This window comes from Lipotes vexillifer, unplaced genomic scaffold, assembly GCF_000442215.2.
Source record: "Lipotes vexillifer unplaced genomic scaffold, Lipotes_vexillifer_v1.1 scaffold500, whole genome shotgun sequence".
NCBI classification, from domain to species: Eukaryota; Metazoa; Chordata; class Mammalia; order Artiodactyla; family Lipotidae; genus Lipotes; species Lipotes vexillifer.
The window spans coordinates 1,370,261-1,392,658 of NW_006778765.1; the positions used below are offsets into that span (position 1 = coordinate 1,370,261).

The 22,398-nt window shown below is 57.0% G+C and overlaps 1 protein-coding gene across 1 annotated transcript in view; it reads right to left on the reverse strand.

Annotated features, from left to right (window-relative positions):
* Nucleotides 1–3,179: 3,179 nt before the first annotated feature.
* The window catches only part of POC1A (POC1 centriolar protein A), a 78,280-nt gene continuing 59,061 nt past the window's right edge, over nt 3,180–22,398 (reverse strand). Inside the window, exon 11 of the mRNA XM_007451845.1 lies at nt 3,180–3,384. Coding sequence (XP_007451907.1) covers nt 3,286–3,384 — 99 coding nt within the window. The 3' untranslated portion in view covers nt 3,180–3,285. The remainder of the gene's footprint in view (nt 3,385–22,398) is intronic.

Sequence of the window (22,398 nt, forward strand, 5' to 3'; positions counted from 1 at the left end):
GTACCCCTGGGAGTGGTGACTCAGTAATGAAGGGCGGCAGGCTTGCCATGGCAGGGGTTGGACTCAGCTCCTGCCTTCTGGCTTGGTCTTCCAGCCCACCTGACCTGCCTCCCTCAGTTTCTCCGGCAGGGAGTACAGATTCATCGCTGGAACCCTGAGGATCTGGCACAGGGTAGGTGGGGGATTGCAATTTAAATCACAGACACCTGTTCTTTCACTTCACATGTTAGGAAAATTAGGGGATGAAGGGATGGGGGTGGGGGCTGGGAACTGCCACTGAGACGTACTTCCTAACAAAACCCCACTAACCTAAACACATCTTCCTAGCACACACACACAAAAAAGAAATTTGCAATTTGGTTTTCTGGGAGCTCAGTTACCAAAATCCAAAATTAGGAGAGATGACGGCTGAGCTGAGGCATTTACATTTCCGGGGGCTGCTTCTGAGCTTGGCAGCATGGGTGGGGGATGGGGAAGAGCCCCCGGCCACAGGGGAGCTGCCTGGGAGGGCTAGCAGGGAGTGTCATCTGGGAAGACGCCACAGGCCCTGTCATGTGGCCCTCAACTGGGCCGAGCCACCTCAAGCCCCGCTAGGCCGCCCCACCCCTCCTGTGCTTATAAGGGCCCCTCCCCAACCCCCCCATAGCCAGTCCTGCCTGCCACCAGCCCAGACTGTGTTGCCCAGCTCGGGGGGCCTGCAGCACCTTCACGGGGGCGGGGCTTGGAACTGAGGCTAGACAGACAGTCCCCAGAGCGGTCAGAGCACCCTAGGGTTTTCTGTCTCCCTCCCGCCAGGAGCAACCTGGCCCCTAGATTCTCAGAGCAGTGAGGTCCTGGGTCAGGCCCCACATGAGCAAGAAAAGGAACTCTTTGGGGAAGAACATGGCCAAATGTGAGCCTGAGCCCTCACAGCTCTGCCTTGGCGAGGTCATACACACTGACCCCCAGGCTTGGAGATGGCAGGTCTCTGTGCTGTTTTAAAGACAAATGCAGCTCTCCAAGAACCATCCTTCTCCCCAGTTCCAGATCTGTCTGGTGGCTCCGTCAAGGCAGGTGTGTGAGTGGCAGGAAACCCCTCAGAAGGGCTTGGCCCGGGCCACTCGTGCAAAACCCTCCCAGAAGCCCATGGCCACAGCTCTGGCCCGCCTCCATCTGGGAGGGTCCAGGTCGGACTGTCCCAGGACATGACAATATTGTCCTACCAGACAAGGGGTGTGCTGTGTGTGGGGATGGTGGTGAGTACCCCTCTCCAGACTGTTTACATCTGACAATGGTGATGGGACTTCCAGGGGAAAACAGTACACCACTACCTCCCAGGCCATTTCCCAAATCCCTAGCAGACCCTCAAAAATCCTCATTTTCTCCCACAGAGAAAGGGAGATTTCAGAGAAAAATTCGAAACTTGATCCTGGTGTAAACTGAAGACACGATGGGTGGCAACCCTTGCCTGGCCTGTGAGCAAAGCTGTTACACAATGCCTTGGAGACCCTGCCCCTGTCCTGTTGCACCATCTGTGTCTTTGGAGATGAACTCGCCTGGGCTGGCTGCTCAGATCACCAGAGCCCCAACACCTGGGAGCTCCAGCTCCACTGGCTGCAACACGGCAGCCAATGTCTCATCAGTGGCAGGGCAGCCAGCATGGGAGGGGATGACAAGCCTGGCCCCACAAGCTGTGTCCCCTCTGAGCAAGCTGACTTAGCATTGCCCAGACTCCCTAAAAGCCTCCAGGGACAGGGAGCCCATGACCTCCCGAGACAGCCAAGGGTCTTACCTGCCAATTTAGACCAGCAGGACTTCCAGGCTCTTCTACACACTAGCAGGGCCACGTGGGAAGACTGCAGCAGGTTCCTGGGGGCCTCCAAAGCGTCCTGAGCCTGCAGCCTCTTCCCCCATCGTCCTAGAGGGACTGATGGGGGCGGGGAGCCACGGGCCTCTGTTGAGTACCTACCTCATCGCCACCTGGTGGGGTGGTTACCACCACCACCTGACACAAGAACCTGAGGCTCAGAGAGGTTATGTCACCACGTTGATGTCACCCGGCTCAACCAAAGGCAGAGCCTGAGGCCTAACTGCAGACTACGGCTCTCTCCCCACCCAGGTGGAAGAGGCAGCTCCTCCAGGCTTGTCGTTCATCTCATCGGTACTCAACATAAGCTGCCTCTTGTCAGGCCAAGCTCTTAGGCATTCAGACTCTGCTCCCACCTGGAAGCTGCAGAGGCTGGGAACCTCATTAGCTGCTTGGTACTGACAGCTCCCGGGAGGAGCTAACACCGCCCTCCCCCCAGGCCCCAGGGCAGGGCAGGTGTGTTGGAGGGTAAATACCTCTCTGGCTGGCTGGGCCCCAAGAAGCTGAATGCATAAGGCATGGACGACACCCAGACATATGGGAAACACTTGCCTGGCTTTCCTGCAAGGATGCAGGGGAAGCTGACTATGGAACCCTCACGAGCAAGAGGAAAGGCAGGTGCCTTAGGCCTCCAGGTCTCAGCTGAAGCAGCCAGCCAGGCCAGCCAGAGGGACAGGGTGTAGGCAGGGGCTCTGGCTGTCCTTGCTCCTGAAGACCCCGAACGGCTGCAAACAGGGTGTGCTGGGCTTCAGAGATGATCCTGGCAGGGGCCCTCCCAAGAAGCCATTTTCATTCTCCCTTTATAGGTCCTGGGGATGGGGGGACTAGGTCTCACTCAGAACAAGCCATTTCACTGACGAGCTCCATCAAGTCTGTTTTAATGTTGTTTCCTCTGCCCTCATGCATGCAGAGGAGGAAGCCATCAGGCCCCAGTGAACGTGTGTGGGGCAGAAATCAAGGCCACTGCAAAGCCACACCCCTCTCCAGAGTGCTTGTTCCTGGGTAAATCAGACACAGATGGGTCCACTTTGGGCCTTTTGTCAGATTTATAGGAAACTCCTGGCTCATCCAACCAATGAGTAGTCCATTTCTACGCTGGGAAAGGTCGGTGGGGGAAGCCAGTCATACGGCAGGAAGGTTCGTAAGGGAAAAGTGGACTCCACTTAGGACTCCAAGGTAGCAAACATTCTCAAGTGGCTCCTTCACGTTAAACTAAACATGGTCATCTGTGGGTATGTGGGGCCTTCCACAGCCAAGTGGAGAGTCTCCAGGTGCAGACAGCTTGGGTGGAGGGCAGAGGTGCAGGATCCCTGGGGCTCTGGGATGGATGTGATTCCCAGAGCTGAATCCCCTTTATTTATTTATCCAAGTTCCCTAGTACAAATCCCCGGGCCTGTCACCCCCCAAATTAACCGAGCTCTTGATTCTTGCTCCCCTGATCATGGTGGTGTTCTCTGCATGATTAGCTGCTGGTTCTCTAGACACTGCTTCAGCTTGTCTTCTGTCAGTGTCAACCGCTGCTCCAGGATGGAGACTGTCTGCAAAATAAACGGTCAAGCTCAGAGGATGGAGGGGCCATCGGGCTGCCCTGGGGATGCCCTCAGCCAGTCCCGCTCAGCTGTCTCAGCCCGCTGAACAAATGCCAGCTCTTCCCACCCAGGGCTCCTTCCTGGCGCCTTGTCTCTGGTCTTCATGTCCACTCCTGCTGGTTCGGGATGGTTGTTCTCTGATGTTTGTTGGGCAGCGGGAAGGACATAGTGAGGGAAAGTAGGCAGCAGGTCCCATAGTCCTTGGTCATTGCCCAAGACAGCCAAGGGTGAGGAATCCCCAGCCCCGGTGGTCTGGCATTTAGACTGGAGTTCCAGAGCAGAACCACTTGCTCATGTGGGCCAGGCTCTGTCCATAACCAACCAGAGACCGTCAAGCATCTCCATTCCAAAAGTGAGAAAACTGCATCCACAAAAGAAGGTGCCCCACCTGGGTCCTGCCCACACCTCAGGCCCTTTATCTCTACACCTGGAGGGGCTTCCCAGGCTGGAGGTGAGTCCCTTGAGCCCAGGAGGGCCTCTGCCTGTCCGAGTCCACTGAGGACCATTGCAGGAATGTGCTGTTTGGGGGTTAGGCCCTAATTCCCCGTTTTTGAGCCCATTTTCTCCTCTGTAATGGGAAGGATAATGCCGAGCTCACAGTAGTCCCGGAGACTGAGAGGTGACAGCATGGTGCCCATGTTGTCCACCATGACAATGCCCGTCATGTTGACTTCCAGAGGCAGAGCCTTTGCTCCCTGGCGTCTCCTGCATACCCAGCATGACGGCTGGCCTGTGAACCTGGCTTCCAGACAAGGCTGCAGAAAGCTGCCCCCTTCCTCTGGCTTTGGACAGAGTGTTGACAGAGGGGCAGTGGTGTCCAGGCCCATACCAGGCCCTGGGCAAGTCCACTGTGAATGAAGCAGGCTTGGTTCCTGTGCCATGCAGCCTACCAGCATCAGAAAGGGGTCAGATTAAGAAACAAAACTTTCTATTAATTTTACTCATTTGTGGGCTTTCCCAAGAGGTTTTGCCACCTTCCCTGAGGCTCCATGGAGGCTCTGGGCCTTGGTCCAGTAGAAAGGAAACTTTCCTTTCACATATTTAATAAAACATTGAAACATTTTGGGAGGGTGTTTCCCCTCTAAGACTGCTATAAATTTTTGCAGCATCCTGCATGGATGTCAGCCGCTCATGGAGGCTGCTCCTCCTGGCGGCTGGCCCCTTCTAGATGAGTTGGCCGGGCTGCAAAGGCTCTGAGCCCTGGGGCACAGGACAGAGCCTGAAAAGTTACTGCCTGTGGAATATGAACTGCACCCTGAGAGGTAGAGCTGAGCTGAAAGAGACGGTCACATTCCCCTCTGCTGGCCGGTCAGCCATGGAGGGGGTCTGCAGCTCATAAAAGTGGCGGCGGAAACAGCCCCCGGCTGGCCCAGAGCAGCATTCCTGGAAGTTTCCACTGGCTGCTGCAAAACTCACACTGAGCCAAGCTCCAAAATCATTCCTCATCCAGACTTTTTCCGATGGCTCTGGACTCCAGGCCCCAGTGGGGGAGCCAGCCAGCTTTTCCTCTTCTGCCCAGCACCATCCCCCCTCCCAACACACACACACACACACACTTAAAAATTTTTTTTTCTTCACAGGGACAGAATTTCCAAATGTGGAGGCAGTGGGTGCTGGGCCAATGTCAATACCAGGGGTGCCACGCATTTCACGAGGCCTCTACTTAGTTCCATGGGGGGCCCATACTTCAGCTCGGTAGAAATATGGCATTAAATCTGATGATGTTAAATTTCTTTGAACAGAAAAGCATCACTTATTTCACCTCCAGCCTCCTGAATGGAGGGACGGTGTTGGGGGTCCTTCCTTTGGGAGCTATGAGGGGATGCTTCATAGCACGTTAGAGACAAACAGGCTGAAAAAAAGTCCACCCTTCTCAAACCTGCAGCTTCTCCCCTTTCCCAGGCAAGCTTCTGGAAGAGTCACGTCACCTCTGTGTTTGGTGTCCACTTTCCCTGCTCCCTGCACCCCCAGCCTAGTCTGCCAAGATGCTCGGTGGCGGCCACCATCCAGAGATTAAGTCCACCCAGCTCTTCCCCGTCACATACGATCCCACCCAAACCCCGTTTGAGCTGGAAGGATGGGCCAGGGAGAGGAGGACGGACACTTTGGATTTCTGTGCATTAGAACACAGTCTCTGCTTCACAAATTTGTCTTAATAATCCCATTCCACTAAAGCAGGGGACCTCATTTTCATGGGAAACGGTTATCCCTCCTGATAAAGTGAAGCCTGGAAACCCTGATCTCCGATTTGCTGATATGCCTTCCCTCCACCAGGAAAGGGCTTCCCCAGTGATGAAAAGGCTCCAATCGGGGAAGCCAAGTAGCAGAGGTCAGACACGCTCAGGGCTGGCGATGCACACAGCGAGAGGGCAGGCCGGCCGGCCACCTGCAGGGAGTCAGCCAGGCCACCACAGCGCGCGCCACCGCCACCGTGCTTCCCCAGCTGCTGGGGCCCCATGCGAGGAGCGAGCAGCATCGCTAGCAGGGACCGATTCCAGGCCATGTCATGTGGCTGTGTTTGCAGTGTGACCTTTACCTGTTGGTTCAGAGCAATATCCCCACAACCAAGTGTCAGGGGCACAGCAAGTCTCCATGAGTATGTGCTGCCTCAGCACCCAGAGGGCAGAGCAGAGCCCGCAGCCGTGCCCTCCTGAGGCTCAGGGCCATGCCAAGCAGGCTGCTTGTGGCTCACCCCACCTCGTACTCTGGCCCAGCCCTGGGAATTCTCGTCCTGCTACATGGTGCCCATGCTCCCCAGGCCCGGAGACAAGGCCCGCCTGCCCTGGAAGGTGAGGAGAAGCACTGGAAAGGCAGACACCTCTGCAGTCCCTCTAAGTCCACGCTCCCAGCCTAGTCACCTTGCTTTCCTTTTATTCAAGGGTGAATGACCTGGTCCCAGCCTCTCACAAAGTCCCCAAGGAGTTGAAAGCTGGGTGTGGTGGCAGGTGTCAAAAAAGGAAATGGCCCTGCCTGACATGGGTGTCCGTGGGCCTCTGACTTAATTTTAAGTAGGGCAAAGGGAAACTGGAGAAAGGGCTGAGGAGTCTAGGGTTCTGGCTGCTGGGCAGACCTGTCTGGGCAACGCGTCTGGGAAAGACGGCCATTAGCCGGAACTCCTTCATTCTGGGGTCCAAACTCTTCCACAGAGTGGGCCCTCCTGTCTGCTGACCTTGGAGAAACCAGGCAGCTCATGCCCTCTCCCTGGCCCTGTGCCATCCAGACACGAGGTCCCCTTTGTAATTGGGTGTGAAGCCCAGACTCGAGGGAAGACCCAGGACTGGGTTCTGGGGGGCCATCCTGATTCCTGACACACTCTGCTCCAGGGGCTGCTCTTGACAGCTGACACTCACGGAGTGCTCACAGTATGCCAAGCATTCTATTCCATACAATGACCCCTCAGGGTGGGAGCCTGTATCACCCCCATTTTTTCCGATGAGGAAACCAAGGCACCAACCAAGTGATACTAACTTGCCAAAAGTCACACAGCATATAAATGACAAACCTGGACTGTGAACCCTGGTGGCCTGGCTTCAGAGTGCTGGCTAAGGCACCGGGAACTGTGCACCTTTGCTCTGTCCCCATCCACCATGTATAAGGAGAGGCCTAACCTACTCCTTCCCCCGCCCCCCCCCAGCCCCCACCGCTCACTCTGGCATCACCTGAGGGCTACTGGCCCTGTGACCCAGCAGACCTGCGTGTCCCCCACACTATGGCCAAGCTCAGGCAGCCTGAGAACATGCTCCTGGACCTCTGTGCTCACGCAGTGGCAGCCACCTTCTGTCCTGTCCAAGCCACTTGGTCTAGTGGCTCTGGATTAAATGAGCAGGAGCGGTTGGAAGGGCCATCCCTCAGGCTCCCCCAGCAGCGCCCTCACACCATCAGGCCACCCTCCAAGGCAGTTCCCAGGCCTCAGACACCTCCAATGCCCATGAAGTAGAGTCTCTTATCTGACTAAACATTTAGGTTTGGAATTATCACCGAAGTCACAATTCTGAGCTATGAAAAGGCAATATTATAGGGTTAAAAGGGACATACCGACAAGAACCTTTTAATAGATATGCAATGAGAAACGACCCTAACACCTTAATTTCAGATGCCTTCTCTCATTGGGGCGCTTATGCTGCTACAGCGTAAGAGATCAGCCTCCAGACACGCTCTGGTACTCGCCCCAGTCACTGCTGGCGCCCCACCCCTCCCCAGACTGGGCTTGACTTCAAACAAGGCACCTCCCTCCCTGAATGGGAGCAACAGGAAGCAGAATTCAGACTCCACGCCAGGACACTGTTACCCCTCGCCCAACACTGTCTGCCTCCCAGGGTCATGGCCTTCACCTGCAAGACACACGGGAGCCTCTTGGGGCAAGGTCATAGGGGATCCAGAATTGTCACCTTCAAAGTCACACCTGTCTGAGGGTCAGGTGGGGGCTTGTTTCAGAACCACCTTCTCCTGCTGTTACCAGCGATTTCCAGGAAGCCACAGCCCTTTCTCATGGAAAATCATTTCCTTAGAAACACTCCCTTCGCTGTTGAATGAATTCTGTTGTTTCTCTAGACCAAGGGTTGGCACACTCAGCCTGCTGTCTCTTCTTGTAAATTAGGTTTTATTGCTGTGCCCATTTGCTTACATATTGTCTATGGCTGCTTCCTGGCTACAGTGGCAGGTTGAGTAGTTGTGACAGACTCTTACGGCCCCCAGAGCCTAGAATATTTACCATTAAGAAAAAGTTTGCCAACCTTGGCCCTAGACTCTTCACTCACTCAGATCCTCCCCAGGCACCACGCCGTACTGGCCTGTGCCAGGCCCGGGGTGACAATGGCCCAGAGCAGACAGACTCAGCTGGGCCCGCAGGGTGCGCAGCGGGTTGAAGAGGCAAGCGCTAAGCAGCTGCGCAGACCAGCGGGGTGCGCTGGGGAAATGGAAGGCGCTGCTTGGTCAGAGCCAGGGGAGGTGGCCCTAGGAAGGGAGTGAGCTAAGACTGAGGAGGAGTTCACCTGGAGAGAGGGGCAGGAAGGCCCCGAGGTGGGAGGGAAGGCAACGAGCAGAAGAGGGGCCTCGGAGGAGGAGGCAGGAGATGGGGCCGGGCCCTGCAGGCCATGCCTGCCGGCCTCATCTTCAGCCACAGAGCAGCAGGAAGGTGCTGGGGGTTCAAGGCCAAGCGGGGATGAGACCCCTCTGACTGCTCCATGGGGATGGCCCGGGGCGTGGCTGTGTGGCTGTGCCTAGGTATGATGGAGGCAAGAGAGAATGAGAGGGGATGATGGTGGCTTGGACTGGGGGAGAGGGCTAAGGAGGAAAGTGGACAAAATCAGAGATACCCATGAGGTATGAACCACCACCGTCTGGTGGTGAGTCAGATGGGGACAAGAGAGAACACGCTCCTGAGGCCGAGAACACAGGCTGAGGATGGGCCCCGCAGGAGAAGCCAAGGATGGGCACCACACTGGACAGGCTGAGGCCCCTCTGAGAGGGATGCGAGGGTCAGGCAGCCATGAGGCGGTGGCATAAAAAGCCTGGTTATTCTGCATTTCTCAGATCACCCTCATTAATAGGGGGAGAGGGGGCTGGGGGGAGACAGGGAGAGGGAGAGGGCAGTGAATCCACAGCCCCTGGATACTGGAGAGGAGAATCCGGTGCAGATCAGAACCATGCAGATCAGAATCAGGTGCTCATCAGAACCATGTCAGTGATGCTGCTGAAACCCCCTGGAAAGCAGCCTGGCCCCTCAATGGGCACTGATGGAGGGACGGCCCAACCCAGGGACCCAATAGGGAGGAGGATGCTGGAGGCATTGGGGAACAAACCGAAGAGCATGGAAGAGGCCAGCTCGGGCTAGGGGGTGAGGTTCCCAGCATGACTCGCCACTGCAGCTCTCGGGAGGAAAATCCCCCTGGGAGAGGCTCAGCAAGGTCATCTCATTCAGATCCCAACTTTCCTGCCGAGTGGGGAGAAGACATTGTGATCTGTCTCCTATTGGGGCAACATTAACAGGGCGAGAGGCTTCTCTCGCTCACAGTTCAACAGTGTAAGACGTTTTATGAAACATCCTGAAGGGCCTTCTGAGTGGTGTAAAAATAACCAATTTTAAAGTGACAGGCTTTTATTTTTAGCCCCCTCTGAATTGTAGTGCTGCTCAGAGAAGTTGCACCAAAATGCCTGTCCTCAGCGATAAGTCTGGTACCTGGGGCCCCCAACTCCAAGTGGGAGGGAACACAGCACTGGGGACATTTTGACAGAGCCACGGGTCCAAACTTTGCTGCCTCAGATGCCTTTTCTCTACTGGCATCGAGTCATCCAGGTGTCTGCACCCCATGGGGCCCAAAGTGGCCTGCGTGGGACAGAGCCTGGGTTTGTGTATCTCCACTGGCCTCCGAGGTGGCCAAGGGGAGAGCCTCCACCCCTGAGTCCTGTGACGGGGCCTCACGCATCTGTGATGCTCGGAAAAGGCAAAGTGGGTCCGCGGGGCCTCCACCTGACTCTACAGCCGCGAGGGGCCAGGCCGCGATACTCCCGTGGGCTCCACGCAGGTCCAGGGAAGAGTTCTGCGGGCAATGCACGGAGGCGGCGGGAGTCCAGGGCTCCCGGGGAGAATAAATCCCCCACCCTCGGAAGGGGTGGAACAGAGCAGAAGAGGGGGCGGTGCAAGTTGCCCACAGCCTTGTGGAGCAGCGCACAGTTCTTTCAGGCCCACAGGCTCTCCCTGGGCTCTGTGGGCCCTTCCTTTGCCCCCCCTTTCTCCTGTTGACCGCCCACTTCCCAGGCCCCCACTTCCTCACGGTGTGTCCTCCCCTTCTTTCAGCCCTGCCAACCTTTTTTCTCCTCAGCCTGGTTTCCTCTTGAGGTGGGCTTGTCCTCCATTTTTCCTCAGCTCTTTCCCCCCCAGTACTCATTTCTGTCTCCTTTTCATCCCCTTTTCACTTTGTGTTTAGGGAGAAGGCAAAGAGAAAAGCAGCAGGATGTGTCGGTCTGGCCCACAGGGACTGAGCTCCGCGTGGAGTCCAGGCCCCTGACTCAGCCCATGTGCTCTGGGGCCGGCAAACCTGGGAAGGAGGGTTCCAACCCTGACAGGAGGCCCAGAAGGCCTCTGTGAGGAGATAGCACAGGACAGGCCAAAGAAAGTGTGTTCCAAGCACAAGGTGCAAAGGCCCTGAGACAGAGAAGAACACAGCACACTCCTGGCACTGTCAGGAGGCCAGTGTGGTTGGTTTGGAGTGACTGAACAGGGAAGAGTATGGCGGTCACAAGGAAGGTGGAGGAGGGGTCCCAGGGCCCTTACCCAAAAAGGGACAGGAATGGGACGCCTCCACTCTCTAGCACTGCCTCACCAGATTCACAAATCTGAGCAGGGACAGCCAGGGAGGATGGTGCTCCTGCATGCCCGTGGCCACTTTTCCAAGCACTGGATCGAGAGTGGACTCTGGGATAAGGGGCTCAGCCTGGGAACGGATCATGGCTGCCTAGTTTTACAACAGGTGGTGAAACCAGAGGGAGTGAACTGGCACTTCAGAAACGGACCAAAGCGCACCCCCGGAGCCAGGTCCCTTCCAGCAGCTGCTCCTCCTTCCAGAGCCACTGCTGCTGCCACCCTTATTGAAGGTCTCTTGCACATACTGGTGTGCAAATGTAGCAGGAAAACTGGAGCCATAACTTCTACAAAGCTCTGAGGGGCCACAGAACCCTCACGAGCCCTCCTGACATCATTATCCACTCTCACACTTGTCAGGTGCCCATCACATGCAGCAACGAGAGACTCTGGCTCTGAGGGGCTTCCAGGCACTGACGGGATGCAGTACCAGTCCTATCTGGGCGGGCTTTTGGCAAAGCTGCCACGATTGATAGTGAATAACATTTTGGAGGAAGGGAAAAGAATGAGGGTGACCAGCCAGCCGTTCTCTCCACATTTCTCAGCTCTTGGGCTAGTTCCTTATGAAATGCTGCCACGTGTGCAGGCCTCACTCACTCCAGGCCTTCCCACCACACTCCCCAATGCTGTCCAGCTCTGCAGGCAGCCCTTCTTCCCAGCAGACCCCACTCCCCCAGCCAGGGCACTTCCATGGCCACTTCCTGCTCTAAGCAGAGCCCCACTGGGTGCATGGGGACCCTCTTAGGTGAGTGGTATTGGTTTCTACGGTTAAAAGGCCCTCCTGGGCCTCCCTGGAACATGGAAGACAGGTTGCACAGAGGTGAACAGGGTGGCTGGGCCAGAAACAAACTGACGATGGAAGCAGAGAGCTGACATCCAGCCACGTGCCCCCTCTAGCACTCTGCCTTGTGGCAAGGGGGAACTAAAACTGCTCTGGGATGGCAGTCTTGGGAAGCCAGGAGACTGGGACCTCAGTGTCCGAATGGGGCAAAAGGGTTGAAACGGTTGGGGGTAGGAGTGCCACACAAGCACACACCTGCTACAGCATGGGGAGAAGGTCAGGTGGAAAGAAGGGACGCATGTAGGGCAGAGGCAGCACCTGGGGGAAGGCCGGGGCGGGGCAGTGGGAATGGTGAGCATGGAAGGGCACTGAAGCGGGTCGGGGAGGCCACAGGAAGGGCTGACGAGGGTGCAGGGAATGTCCAAGCCCCCTCTGGCTGCTGTGTTGGGCTGGGCGTGGTAGTCGCATCAGGGCTCTGCCCAAGGAGTCTCCTCGCCTGACCCAGGACCCCAGGGCCCCCAATATACAATGAGTGCTGAGGACCCCAGGCATGTCCCACTTGGTGACTGCTTCTTCTCAGTCCCCATCCTTTTGCCTCAGCTTCCTGGTGACTCCTCACCACCTTGCCCTCCACGCTGCTTCTGCTATATTCCCTTTCTGCTCAAGAGCTCAGGAAGAAAGGCCAGACTCCTGGATGTGGCATTCACATGGCACTCAGCTCTCCCTGCCCAAAGCCCACCTACTCGAAGCCCCACTCTGGCCCTGCTCCCCCAAGAAGTCCCCCTCATCCCCCCCCACCCCCCCCCCCCCCCCGCTTTCCCCCCTTGGTGTTCTCTACATCTGTGTCTCAATTTCTGCCCTGCAAACCGGTTCAATCCCCCCCCTCCCCACCCCCCAGTGCTCGGGTCCCTGCCCTCCTCCTCTCTCACCACGTCATGGCTGTGACACAGGTGTGGGCCTTAGAAAATGCTGTCAGAGTGACTCCTGGTCCCCACCTTTGTCCCAGGTGGTAAGAGCACAGGCTCTGGAGCTGTACTGCCTGGGCTCAAATTGGAACTTGATCACTAACTTGCTGAGTGGTCTCGGGCAAGTTACCTGACCAGGGGTTCAGATTCCTCATCTGTGCAATGCATCTCTTGTAGAGCCATCGTAATAGGGTTGGCGAAAAAAAAAGTTCGTTCGGGTTTTTCCATAACATCTTATGGAAAAACCCAAACGAACTGTTTGGCCAACCCAACACTTTATTAATAGCTACTATTTATATGGCACATGCTCTGGGCACGGATGCACCGTGGGCAACATGGCTCCCCCAGCTCACAGGGGCCATGGCTAAGCTCTGGGCTGTTTAAGGGGGCGGCCCTAGGCACAGGTGGGGCTTGATGAGGCTCCAAAGAAGGTGGCCTGTGGTCAGGCCTCATAGGGCCTGAGCCATCAGGGCACATGGTGGTCTGGCTGCTTCTTAAAGTTCTCCTGTGACGGAAAGTTTCTTTTAATCATTTCCAGGCTTATGGTTGATTCTGGCTCCTCCAGGCGGTCTCCCCAGAGGGGCTGGGGCACCCCAGCCCCCTTCCCCCAACACAGGAGTCAGATTCCTGGGGGGTAGGAGGTGCCAAGTGCCCTGGGTCTCAGGGCGAGGGCAGTCACCCAGCCATGCCGCTGGGGGCACTTGTGCCAGGCTGTGGGAAACATCCAGGGGCTGGCCATTGGCTCAATGCCCCTGTCTCGACAGTGCCGCACAGAATGTCTAACTTTCCTATGGTTTCACTGCAAAGATGGAACAGTGTGGAATTAATCTCCCTTGTAGAAGGGTTTTGACTTCACTCAAGATTCTAAAGATCTAAAACAGATGCAACAAAAGGGGAATCTCTTGCTGTGGGGTCTTGTGAGCTATCAAAACAAAGTGGGGCTGCTGGGCTCAGCGCCTGCCTGGCTCTGCCTTGTCTCCTGGCAGCTCTGGCTCTGGCTCTCGGTGTTCGTGCACGTGTGTGTACACACACGCAGGGCCCTGGCTTGCTGATGGTGCCCTGGCCAGCCCGTTGCCACACGTCAGGGGTGAATGGGGGCCGGAGGGGCCAGCCCATCTCCCTGGGGTTGCTGGTCTGGGCCCAGCTCTTCCTACCACCAAAGGCTCTGCCTCTCAGCCCCTGCCTCGGCCCAGCGCCTGAAGGTCTGTGGCACAGGGGCCTTTGAGTCAAGAGTTGTGAACGCTGGCCCTCGAGCGGCCTGCTGACAGCCATCAGAGTGCCAGTCCCACGAGGACACGGGTTTCTGTCTATTCTCGCTCACCACTGTCTTCCTGCTCCCAGGCCCAGCTGCTGGCATATCACATGTGCACAATGAGTGCTTGATGGACACAGGCCAGACCCTGAGTGCCACGGGAACACAGAGGAGGCCGGTCCTGCACCAGCCAGTCCAGGTCCCCGGGGCCTGGGGCAGCCCTACTCTGGGGATGGGCCTGGCTGGCTGGTGAGGAACATTCCCCACAGCTTGGGCCTTGGGCCTGGTGGGCTTGAGGGGCTGGCAGAGGAGGGAGTGGAGGGTGGGCAGGCTGGAGCCCGAAGGGCCACCACCAGATGGCCTTGGGAGGGAGGAAGCCTCCGGCCTCAGCAGGAAGTAGGGGTGTGCAAAGTGGGGTAGGAATCCAGGAAGCAGCCCAGTTCCTCCCCTCCCCACCTCATGCCGATGTGATGAGGACTAAAAGTTTCGGGGCCTAAACTTTAGAGGGGGAGGAGTGGAGATTCCCACTCATGCTGACGTCTGACATGTTAACTTGTCCAGCATCACACACAGCTGATGCACAGAAAAACAAGTTTCTACAGAAATTCCTCGCAACCTCTCTGGACTCAGTAACTGTCTTTTTAACCACCTCTCGTCACCCCCCAGTCTTCTGCCAACAACACAAATGAGCTTTTGTCCCTTGAGCCCAGAGGTCCATGTTTCTGCTTCACATTATCTCAGGGATATAGGATTTCTTGGGCGTTTCTGCATCCCCCAGCCCTCACCTCTAATGAGGATTAGCTCTCTTAGGGAAGTGCATGGGACACTATTTTCTATTGGTGGATTAGCTATGACATTAAGGAATCTTGGCTAATTTACTTTCCTTATGGCTTTATAGCAACTCCTTTTAAATAGACGCAGGTTTTTCCATATTACTGCTTACCCCCAAAGAAGAAGCTATTAAAGTGGGGCCACTCACCAACATCCATTAAAACCGGATGCTGCAGGGACCCGTGGGGTGCCACCCACACCAGGAGGAAGACCTGAGCCACACCCCCCGCCACACCGACCCTGGCCTGGGTTCAAGCTCATCTCTCTGCCAGCCATGGGCACACCACCAGGGAAGGCAAGTGTCTGACAGGGACAGGCCCCAAGGTGCAGGATGCCAGTCACTGCTCAGCTGTACTCTGGCTCCAGAGTAAATCCAAACAGGGCTGACAGTGGGGCATGAACCTTGGCCTTGACCACCTCCACTATCCCCTTTCTTCAGATGTTCACTTTTTCAGCAATCCATATAAAATAGTTAATTTGCCAGCACCCGATAAAACACAACCATCACAAGTCAGAGACTGCTTGGTAGCTTGTTGGAGGCCCGGAAAAACTCAGTGCAGCCTGGCAAGTCAGACTGTGGCCCCTGTCCAACAGTCCCACCTCAGGGACGAAGGCTCACAGGCTCCCCCTGCCCTGCGGAGTGCCTGCTGAGCCACAGTGGGAGACCCAGCCTCTCATCTTGGCTGGTTTTCTGGAGCTACCACCTAGGCCCAGATCAGAATGTGGGGAACAGAATCGCTCCCCCAAATGCCACGCTCTGCTGAGTTTAAAGCTCCTTTCCGTTTTTTCTCCTCCCCCAGAGCCGAGGCTACTTGTGGGTACAGTGAGGGTCTGTACCAACAGTCCAGGCCCAGACAGGGCCCTCTGCAGAGTGGGCGGGGGGAAATGGCAGGCCCGACTGCAGTCTTTCCCGACTCAGCTCTCACGGCGCTTCATGCAGGAGGGCGCCAAGTGGCCATGGGGCAGCTGGGGCTTGGTTAATCTCAGAGCCATGTAGGCCCATTTGAGGCTGCCTGTCACAACCAGAAGACTCGTAGGCCCCTTCTTGCGGCCTGTGCTTGACCCTTCTTTGGAGGGCCCTTGGGTCCCCAGAGCAGCGAGAGCAAATCGCCTGGGTCCCATTCCTCCCTCCTCTCAGAATCATCCAGAGTCAGTCTGAATGAGATGTCCCTGCATGGGCCTAGCTCTCCTAGATCTCCCGCTCCAGCCTCTGCTCCCCAGCCCCCAGCTCCAGGCCTGCTCTGGGCCTCACAGGGGACATCTCATAAGACCGTGAATGTTCCCAGGCCTCAACGGTAACCGCAGCCATCCCGAGCCCATCTGGTGGGCAGGGGCCTTCCATCTGCAGCTTCTTTGGGGAGGGGGTGCTTTCTGCCACAACCGCAGACAGGATAGAATACGGAGCTGCCATCCAGCCCCTCACGCAATAATAAACACAAGCTTGCCCCGTCTTTGACTGCTGCCAGCACACTGGCCCTGACTTGGTACTCCCCATGCCTCTGCATTTGCAAAGCCAGAGAAGCCTCTGGATAAACTGCCAAAATGAGCAACAGGGCTGGGGAAGGGCCAGGGCCCAGCCCCTCTGCAACTGGCTAGAGTCAGACCCCAAATGTCTAACAGAGTGTCTTCAGTCCCTTGTCCCCAGGAAGCAGGCTCTTTGAACAGAGGAAAAACAAGTCTCCAAACCCCAAGTGGCAGGAGGTCCGGCTGTCCTGAAGTCGACTCTGGCCCAAGGGCAGCCCTTAAATATCCAGGAAGAGGAGGCTGGCTAAACCCACTTGGGATTATACGTTATACACGGTCAAGGCTAAGTGGCGAGATAGGCTGCTGTGGAGGGAGGGCCTGCTCTTGCGGAAACCAGCAACGATCACCCCTGCGGTCCTGCCTGGGTGTGCGAGCGCCGTCGGGAGGGATGCACACACCTCACAAAACGGGATTACTTGTGGTGGGGGGCGGGGAGGTGCTTTCACTGCACACCTTCCTGACAAGTTCCATCTGGGCACACCTGGAAGTACCCGCCCCCAGGGAAAATGGCAGAACTGCTCTAAAGTCTGGAGTCTCTTTCCACAAACAACAGCTGGTCCGTCCGGGAAAGAGGGACCCCGAGAGCCCCTGAGAATGGTCAGGCAGCTCGGCCCACACCGGGCCTGCCCAGTGTTCCCACCTTCCCTGTGTGGGATGCCTCACCCGAGCAGCCCATCAGATAGGAAACCGCCAGGAACTTGGGGGGCTGGGGCAGCGTGACTTGAAGCAATGGGTCACTCTATCCAACTCCCCAAAGCAAACAGGCCAAAATCCTTATCCTTGTTGAGTTTGGTCAGCAGCGCTGCAACAACCTGGACCTTTAAACCACAGGGCTAGGTGGCCTGCCCGCGGCTGCTTCCCACGGCGCACATGTTCCGGTCCCCGAGCCCAGCGGCCCCCAGTGAGTCACAGGAACCTGAATGTGTGACATCACAGCCTTGCTGTGGCCAGCCTCAAGCACAGCTGCCATGAGAAAACACAGTTGGAGCAGGAATTTCATGGCCTGGTATTTTTAAAAAGCAGCAAGACGTGAAATCGGAGTCAAAAATAACTTTGCTGTGGGCTTCTGAGGCGAAACCACCGGCCGCCTGCCGGGCCCAGGCCCCTCACTGCAGCCTCCCTAGCTCCCGGGTACCGCCCACATTGCCATGCCGCGCCCCACGCCCACACCCTCACCCTCGAGGAAGACCCAGGGCCCCTGCAACTTCCAGACACCACCCAACCTCTGTCACTCAGGAGCTGGTGAAGGAAGTGAAGGGAGCCAAGGCGGGAGGTGAGCTCCCAGGGGACTCTGGCTGTGAAAACAGCCTCTCCCTGATCACTGGTGAGCGTCCCAGCACCTGTGAAAGGGACCCTAAATCACTTGGCAGAACCCCCAGAAGACCACCAGGGGAAAGGTCAGGGCCTCTGAATGCCCATCACCAAGCAGGCAGGCCTGGCAGGGGTCCACTGTGGAGCCCCTCCTCTTGGAGTGGCCACAAGGGGAGGGGCCCGGCCAGGGGTGGAGGGGAGGGGCAACTCATGGAAAGAAGGCCCTAAGAGCAGTCCCGGCCCCACCTGAGACGCCGACCTCTGCTGCCCACCCCAGAGGGCAGACAGATGGGCAGGGCCTCAAGTTTCCCCTCAGTGGAGGAGGAAACCATGGCTTTCTCAGAAAGAGGCAAGGCTGTGCCAGAGCATCTGCGGCTTCTAACTCCTGGTCTGAGCTTTGCTCTGACTCCTGCAGGCCTCTGGGATTGAGCCATCTATCTCAGGAAGAGAAGACTGGGGCAGGCCCAGCAGGACAGTGACCAGGGTGGCGGCAGGACAGGTGTGTGTTCTCCCCAGATGGGGAGGGGAGAAGGTGGGGCCCAGGACAGGCTCCCGAGAGGAAGCGGGGGGGCACACACACGGCTCCCAGCACCCATACTTGTGACCTCAGCCCTAGTTGCTTTTGAGAATTCCCATGAGGGGTTTTGAAAACCAAAAAGCCACCCAAAGAAAAACCTAAATCCCATCGTTAGGAAATCTATTCCCCCCACAACAATTATGGTAACTCAATTCAGAGGATGGCTGGCACAAGATATATATATACATCTTTGAAGAGCTTCAATCTTGGCCCCAATGCCTGGGTCTGGGTTCAAGGACCGCATCTAATGGGCCCCACGACCCACCCCTGATTTTCAACAGTCCCCAGGCACCCAGTCCCTCTCGTCACCTCCTGGGCCCTCCTCCTGGGCCTTCCTGGACGTTGGGAAAGACCTCCTCTTTGTCTCCCTCTCATCCTAATGCCTAGTCAGACCACTAGATCTCACTGGCAGCTCAAAAGCATTCATGGGACTCCAGCAGTTACAGACACGCATGGAATGTCCACTCCTGTGTCACCTGACCACACTGGTGTTTCCCCACACTGACCCTTGGAGAACATCGACCTAGCACACCCAGGTAACCCAGAGCTTCACCATAGTGCTCAGAGGACACGAGCAGGCTTGGCTGTCCCCACTTTACATGCGAGGAAGCTGAGGCTCTGGGGAGCAACATCACCTGCCCAAGGTCACCCAGGTGATGAGCGGTGGAGTTGGCCCTCAAGACCAGGAGGGCAAGTACGCCCAGGCTAACGGGCAGTGGCTCACTGGGCTGAGCAGGGCAGCCCTGACACCCAAGGGAGGTACCTCTGTTCCCCATAGCTGATAGGGACGTGTAAGGCCAAACACACCCTGGCTCCTCAGGACAGTGTCCAGCTGGGATCAGGGTACTGAGGAGCTCAGTGAGGCCCTAAACAGCAATCTCACAGGGGCAAGGGGGGTTTTCCCCACACAAAGAAGGGCCAGGGCAAGGTGACCTCAGGGGCCAGGCCTGCTGGGCTCTGTGATCACAGAGGGCTGAGCAAGAGCTTCTGGCCTTAACTTTCAGAAAGGTCAAGTTTGGTTTGCAGATAAACTTCTCAATGAAGCCATACCTAACTACACAGAAATGGTTAGCAAGGGAAGCTGGGGAAGCTCTGACCTACAGCAGGTCGAGCTCAGGATCACCTGGCATCCTGGAGAAGCCCCAGGCTGAGTGGACCCCAGAGCTGGTCCAGGCACAAGCCGTATCTAGGCACAACACCCTATCTGCACCGGGCATGAGGTGACCTGTGAGCACCAGGCAGGAGGATAACACAGGGCTGCAGAGGAAACCCCTTGGAAAGTTGCAGGCCTCAGATAAACATCAGGAGGAAAATTATGATGAGGATGTGATCCCCACACTCTGAGGACTTCCCATCTAAAACAACACTGTGGGGAGACCCGACAGCCCGGGGTAGCCCGAAGACTGAACCTGTTCGGGCATGAGATGCACGAAGGGCTGTGTACCTTGCAAGGTCATCCCATCCTATTTCCCTGAATAAATACACTTTTGAAAAACAATGTATGCACTTTACTAAAAAGGTACTCCTAAAAAAATAAAACCACACAACCCCAATTCAGGAGTTAAGGGCTGGATTCAGATGCCGCACATGTCTCTGGGGCAGTCTGCTTTCCATGGGGGCTAAAGGAAGCGCCTCACTCCCTCGGGAGCCCAGCGGCATCGCAGGGGCTGACTGCTGTGCTGTCCTGCCCGTTTCCTCACCCGCTTCCTCCCTCCTGCCGTGAACCTGAGCCAGGGCGGCTGCAGAACTCACCTCCTGGGGCAAGGGCCCTGAGAGCTCCACCCCCGGCCCAGGTCCCAACCTCTCTGTGTCCCTGTCCCTACTCCATGACAGACCCTCAGCGTGGGTCTGGCCCGACTCTGCCCTGCTCAGTGGCCGCACCAGGAGCTGCTTCTTCTGTTAGGCCAGGCCAAAGGACTCGTGGCCCTCTCCACCTGGCCCACAGGACTCCCGTCTGGCGCACTCTGCCCAGCTGTCTCCCACCGTCCTGGTTGCCTGCTCCTCCTAGGAGGCCTGGCTCTGACATCAGCAGATTCAGTCCTGGGCCCTCCTAAGGGTGGGACTGGGTCTTGCTCAGGGCCCCACACACAGAAAAGGCTCAGTGAACGTGTGTGCACGGAGGGAATCCTCCACACCTGCTGTGAGGGCGGGGGAATGGCTCTCCTGGGCAGGGAGGAAGGGGGAACTGGGGAGCTGTTTCTGGTGCCGTCGTGAGGATTCCCCTGCACCCATGCCAGCCAGGCCCTGAAGAGTGACAAGGTCAGCAGCAGAAGCAGCACTGAACACGTCAGCAGCACATGGCATTGCTGGGCACCGTTCACACAGGCTGACACATCCCATCCGCACAAGAGGCCCGTAAAGTGGACACAATTATCAGCTCTGTGTCCCAGATCTGGAAACTGAGGCACAAAGAGGTTAAGTGACTTGCCCAAGGTCACTGAGCTACAAGTGGAAAAGCCAGGACTTGCACCCAAACAAGCTCTGAGCCACATTTTCCCCCAGGCCTGCTCAGCCGCCTGACCTCTGGGCCTCTGGTTTGCACAGAGCGGCCACAGACGAGGACTGAGGCCGGGTCCTTAGCCTTCAGACGGGCGCCAAATGGGCCACACACCTTCAGAGAGGGTTCGATCATTGGGCCGCATCCAGCCTGCTGAGCAGGAAGGCAGGCTCTGAGGACAGTGAACCTCCAGAGCGGAGCGCCTTCTGTCACTTGGGACTGGAGGCTCTGTGACTCGCTCAGTAAACATCCTGGCCGCTGCCCACTGCAGCCCTGGGCTTCTTCTCTGAAGGATGTTCTTCAGGACGGAGGCCCACAGGACCTAGAAGGCAGTGTCCCTCTCGGAGGCCGCTTAGGAATAGACTTCCTTGTGGGGGAGGGAAGGGGCAGTGATGGGGCGGGACGAAGGAGAACAGCATGATTCAGAGAGCTCTGAAGTAGGTGTCAGTGTCGGGGTGGCCGCGACACCCCTGCTCCTCCAGAGCACAGGCACACGCCAGGAGGGTGAGGAGCGCCGCTGAGGGGAAAGCACCTGAGGCCAACGCCCACAGGCCAAGTAGGCGCGGAGCCCCAGCTGAGCTACCCCCACGGGGAGAAGGACAGCGGGGGCCACCCGGCTCCAGGCCTCAGGGGAGCCTCCAGAGAGGGCGCTGCCCGCAGCCAGGCTGGTCCCAACGGGAGGGGCAGCTCTGGGTGGAGCTAAACACCTCAGCTAGGGCCCCAACCCCAGGAGGGGACGTGGGCCTGGAAAACAACTGGCGACCAAGCCTGAGGCAGCACGCAAATTCGTGCAGACGCCTCCCCACACCATTTTGAAAACAGGCTGCACTCTAAGGTCTCAACTGGGGGCTTCATCTGTGGAACCCAAGTTGCCTCAAAATATGCTGACTCCATCAGGAACACGCCACACTTTGTGGCCTCCAGAAATGCAAAGGGGGCGACTGGTTGATGGGCTTGGCCGTTGGTGGAGGGACAGTGCTGTCTGGATTTGCAAAGGGGCTGAGCGGTGTGACCCCGGCCACAGGCCAAGGTTTCACTTATTCCCTGATGCCAGTTTCTTACAAAGTTACTACCAGACTCCTGACTGCTAACACATAACAAAAACCTTCCATGTACGCCCTTAAAACACAGTGACAGGAAATGTTTCTAGTGTTATACTCCTCTGGATCCAATGAGGCTATTTTTAACTACCTTCTCAGACTTAATTTCCAATTTTATCCTATAAAGTTCTAATTCATTCCACCTCCCCTGAACTCTCACTTGACGAGGCTGTGAAGAGCATGAGGCAGGCTTGGCAGTTTCTGACCTCTCTGAGGTGGGAGAAGTTTTCTAGGTCTTTGCTCACCTCCCTCTCTCAGCACACGCCTCCTCCTCCAGGGCTAAGAGGCTCTCGGCAATGTCTGTATGATGTGCGCATAGTCCCACCATCCCCTAGTCACCGATGCCTGACCTTTCCCCTCAAATGTCCTTCCCTCAGTGGGTCCAGGGTGTGCAGTACCAGCTGGGATGCTGTGACACGCCGTGGACCATGGGACACAATGTTGAGGAGGTTTTCGCACTTAGCCTCAGATCCAGAGGTAGGGAAGGGACGCCACGCCACTTCAGCCCCATCTCCTTCAGAGACCCAAGGGTCCTCGGCCTCCCTCTTGCATTCCCCCTCTAGCCGTGAGCCAGCACAGACGGGGGGGTCTGCACCCAGAGCCCAGGAGGGAAGGGGCCTGAGGACCTTTAAATCCTGCCTCGGCCCAGCTGCCACCACCACCTACATGCCCCATGTCAGCTGTGCTGGGCTCTGCTTGTTGCCTGGATGTGCCCATGGCCCCTCCAGACCTGCAGGCAGGCTGTTCCCTCTGCAGGACCCCCCT